This window comes from Mytilus californianus, unplaced genomic scaffold (genome assembly GCF_021869535.1).
Source record: "Mytilus californianus isolate M0D057914Y unplaced genomic scaffold, xbMytCali1.0.p SCAF_9, whole genome shotgun sequence".
In the NCBI taxonomy this organism is placed as follows: Eukaryota; Metazoa; Mollusca; class Bivalvia; order Mytilida; family Mytilidae; genus Mytilus; species Mytilus californianus.
Window position 1 is genome coordinate 11,457,664 of NW_026262745.1, and position 3,933 is coordinate 11,461,596.

The 3,933-nt window shown below is 33.9% G+C and overlaps 1 protein-coding gene across 1 annotated transcript; it reads right to left on the reverse strand.

The window, feature by feature from the left end:
• Positions 1-574: 574 nt before the first annotated feature.
• On the reverse strand, positions 575-3,336 carry LOC127715740 (short-chain collagen C4-like). The gene is made up of 3 exons (XM_052221893.1): positions 3,321-3,336; positions 1,515-1,586; positions 575-1,035 (listed from the first exon to the last, which is right to left on the reverse strand). The coding sequence occupies exons 1-3, from the start codon at positions 3,334-3,336 to the stop codon at positions 575-577; spliced, it is 549 nt and encodes a 182-aa protein (XP_052077853.1).
• Positions 3,337-3,933: the final 597 nt, after the last annotated feature.

A 3,933-nucleotide genomic window follows, 5' to 3' on the forward strand; every position in this document is an offset into this window, starting at 1 on the left:
TCAGTCTAAATGAATGAAGGGAAAGAGAGAGTAGGTCTGATACACAGGTGCATGCCGATCATATACTGAGTTGTAACAGGTCATATCAATACAAACTTTCGGTAATTGCTTGTACAATATAGGCCAATACATGAAAAAAGTGCGACGATACATCAAGGGGGCAATCTAAAATCGTAAGTTATAGAAAAACAGACATCATCAGTAAAGAAGGAAAATTCGTAAAAGATAATCTAGAGGTCACAAGCACTGAAGATAAGAATCTAGCAACACGAAATACAACAAAAAGCGGTTGCACTTTGGCTACGAATTACTGCTCAAGTAGTTGAACCCGTGGTCATACTCATGACAAGTAAGATTCCGGTGATTAGTCGTCTTCGGTGGTGTCACAGCAGAGGAAAAAGATTATTTGATTGTGATTTTGATAGGAAGAACATTTCCATGGTTATCTGTTACTCCGATATCTAATAACTGTCAACCTAATAAGAATCATGCTGAAAGCGTCAAAGTTTGGAATTTAAATAAAGTAAAAATATTGGATGCATAGTATATATTATATTTGATAAAATATAATAATTTATTTAGAACATACAGCACATGTCACTGGATAATTATTGACGTAAGGTGGACATTGAAGAGCACCACAAATCCCAATTACAGGATGGAAGAGTTTTCCCTCATAGTTATGACCTCCACCAGTCACAAATTCTGGATTTATATGCAAGCAAACATACGATGTTGCTGCAGCAAAATTGTAATTATGAGCCATCAAGTATCCATAATATTCTATGTTCCACCCTCCATAACATGTATCTTTACCAGGTATCATGAGAATAGTAGAAGCTCCACTTGTTCTGCACACAGCGCACGGTACGTCATTTCCGTCTCCGTTCGCTATAAAAGTGCTGTCATATTCGGCACCATAAAGTCTTCCATACTGACCGCTGTATGTTGTTTTACGATAACTTGGGTCGGGAGGCAGGCAGAGATAGTCTACTGCAGCTCCGGAATGTGAATAGTAACTGCCTCCAGCAAAGCCTAGAATTAAATAATTTGAGTTATTTTATCGCTAAGTTTTTTTTTAAATGAAAATAAAATGTAAGTTTTGTTCGGAGACCTTTGCAAAAAAAGACTAGTACATGATTCGACATGCATTTTTTCAAATTCAATGAAAATGCATGGAATCTTAATAACTATAAATTTTGAAATTACTTTGCCTATTTGATAAACGATGATAGTTAGGTAATTAATTGCCACTGATCTACTGTTTAGATTTATATGTCGGTCATTTGCTTATCCGTTTCAATCTATAAGTGTTAGTGACTCATATTGTTTTATTGCATAAGGTTTTGCCTGTCTTTATTGACATCATAAACAAAAATAGTAACAATATTTTCATTAAAAGCAAACGTTATTTTCGACTAAACTATTGTTTTATCTGGTTCTATATTAATTTAATGAATTGGTAAAAAAAGCATATATGATCTTTTTATGAATGTTATTTTGGATACACTTACCAGAATAAACCAACTGAGTACTGTTATTAGGACATTGCTTCCTCCCCCAAACGGTGTAGGTAACAGCTACATCTGACAAAGATTTAGTTATGAGTTATACATGTATGATTAGTACAATATACCAAAAATGTTTCATTAATGAAACGAGCTCGTTTAAAAGTGAAATGTCTTAATATCAGTACGTTGCATGGTTGTTCTCCGAAACACATTTCGGTCTTTGGTGTCTGTTTTAATTGCAAGGATTTCAATTTTTATATGTGTGTACCATTATTTTTCTCCAAAGAATGTTTGTAGATAATAAAAAGTATGTTATTCTCGGATGTATCAGAAAAAATCATCAAAGTTGTAGCGTCAGTCAGTCACTTTCTTGAATTCATGTTAATACGCATAAATTAATTTTCTAACAAATAAGCCGATAGAAAAAATGAAATATGCTGGTTGTTCTACATTTTCCTCAAATGAACAAATACTAGCTATCTCGATGAAAATATCGATCACACATTTATCCCTACAAAAATAACTTGTTTCCCTACGGTTATGGGAATAAATGCCGTAAAGTTTGTAAAATCGAATCTACCTACTGTTGTTAGCGTCAAGAACTTTGATCTTATTTGCCTGGTCCTGAATTGTTGTTTTTTGATTCTCTATAGTTTCAGCTTGTTGTTTAACGGTGGTGTTTAAATAGGCTACAGTACTTTCTAGGCGAGCTAGGCGATCTACGATGACGAATGGATCATTCAACAGTAATCTTTTTTCTGCATTTGTCCATTGAATTAGTTGAAAAAGCACAAGAAAAAAATGAAAATGTTTAAATGTATTCATTACTGATTGAACCATCCAGTTTAATAATCTTCAGGTTATGCACCTGTCAGTTCTCGAGATAAGGTTTACATTCGAACTTGGAAGTGAAGAATACATGTATGTTAGGCAGTATGTGAAAAGATCGGGGTTTAAGGTTGTTTTTTTTTACATAATAATTTCACAAGTACAATGTTCGTATTCTTTATACTAAAACGAATACGAAGAAACGATGTTTTTTTGTGTTTTGAGCGAATGTATATATTCGATGACATTTGCATGACAATATATTTTTACATGAAGTTTAAATACTAGGCTCGGAGTTTTTAAGTGCAAACCATACAGTAGCAAGGGCAAATGATAATGCATCTAAAATTAACGCGTTATTTTCACGACGTTGCTAATGATATCTGGAAAAATCACTAATTTGCATTGGTATGTATGTATGCATGTACGTAGATCTCCCCGTTATTCGGAGCATCCCTCGAGAGCTGTAAGGGTACAGTGGAATCCGTGTACACTCCCAATCGGGATTAATGGAATGTGTCACTACCGTATTTACAACAATATTTATAAGAAAAATTCCCACCCCTCCACAAAGGGATTGCTAGTATACCGGGCCGTCTGGTATTATGGTGGCCGAAGCCCAAGTACTCGGAGAGAACCACTAGGCAGCTCGGCGGGATCAGACAAACTGAAGAGATATCAGAAGATTAATCTCAAGGTCAAAATAGGGGTCAACTTTTACCTACCGAGGCCCCAAAGTACCCATTCTAGCTAAAATCCGGTCTAGGTACCAGAGATGTGTGTGGGAGGGTGATAATCACCCTTTTGATGTACTGAAATTTTCGGTGCCCCATCGGTCTTAACCACTACATCACGAACCCACATAATTTTAAAGTATTTGTAAAGGAACATACATGAATTTGAAGTATTTGTAAAGGAAAACGGAGAAACTATATATTTAAACGAAACCTACTACAATGCAAGGCAAATAATTCTTTTTACTCTTAATTTCTTTCATCAATAAAAATAATTAATTACCTTTTTTCAGGACGGTATGTGTATTGTCCTTACCAAGGAATTAAAAAAATTAAAATTTACAAATAAACTACCTTTTGCCAAACGATCACTTACTAAAATGTATAAGCTTGAATGTTACAGTCATATATTTTTGTGAATTGTATTACTTAGACTTACCCGACCAAAATTCTCTATTAATTTTAAAAACCTTTCTGATATTTTTTTCCTTAAAATCCTGGGATCCGGTGATTTTTCTAACAAGTACCTTAAAACATGATAAAAATTAAGGCAGTACGATTGCCTATACTTGCTTACTACCACTTCATTTTAACTGTGGTTGATAGTCGTCTCATTGGCAATCAATCAGACCACATCTCCTCACTTTTATGGTTATGCAACAAATCTATCCGATTTCATCTTAAATAACAATAATTCCATTTTTTGATATTACAGATTTATATAGTTCCAAAAATCTGTATCTATACATCAACACTAGAAACTACAAGATTTTGTGTGAAGGATGAGATTTATTATAAATAATTAAATTTCAACGCACCGTGTTAATGTTAATAGAGTTAATGCGAAGTTGAACATTATA

Excerpts from the sequence above, each read along its gene's own strand:
- LOC127715740 (XM_052221893.1), bottom strand. Across the intron at positions 1,036-1,514 it reads TACTCAGTTGGTTTATTCTG|GCTTTGCTGGAGGCAGTTAC; the intron begins GTAAGTGTATCC and ends ATTTAATTCTAG.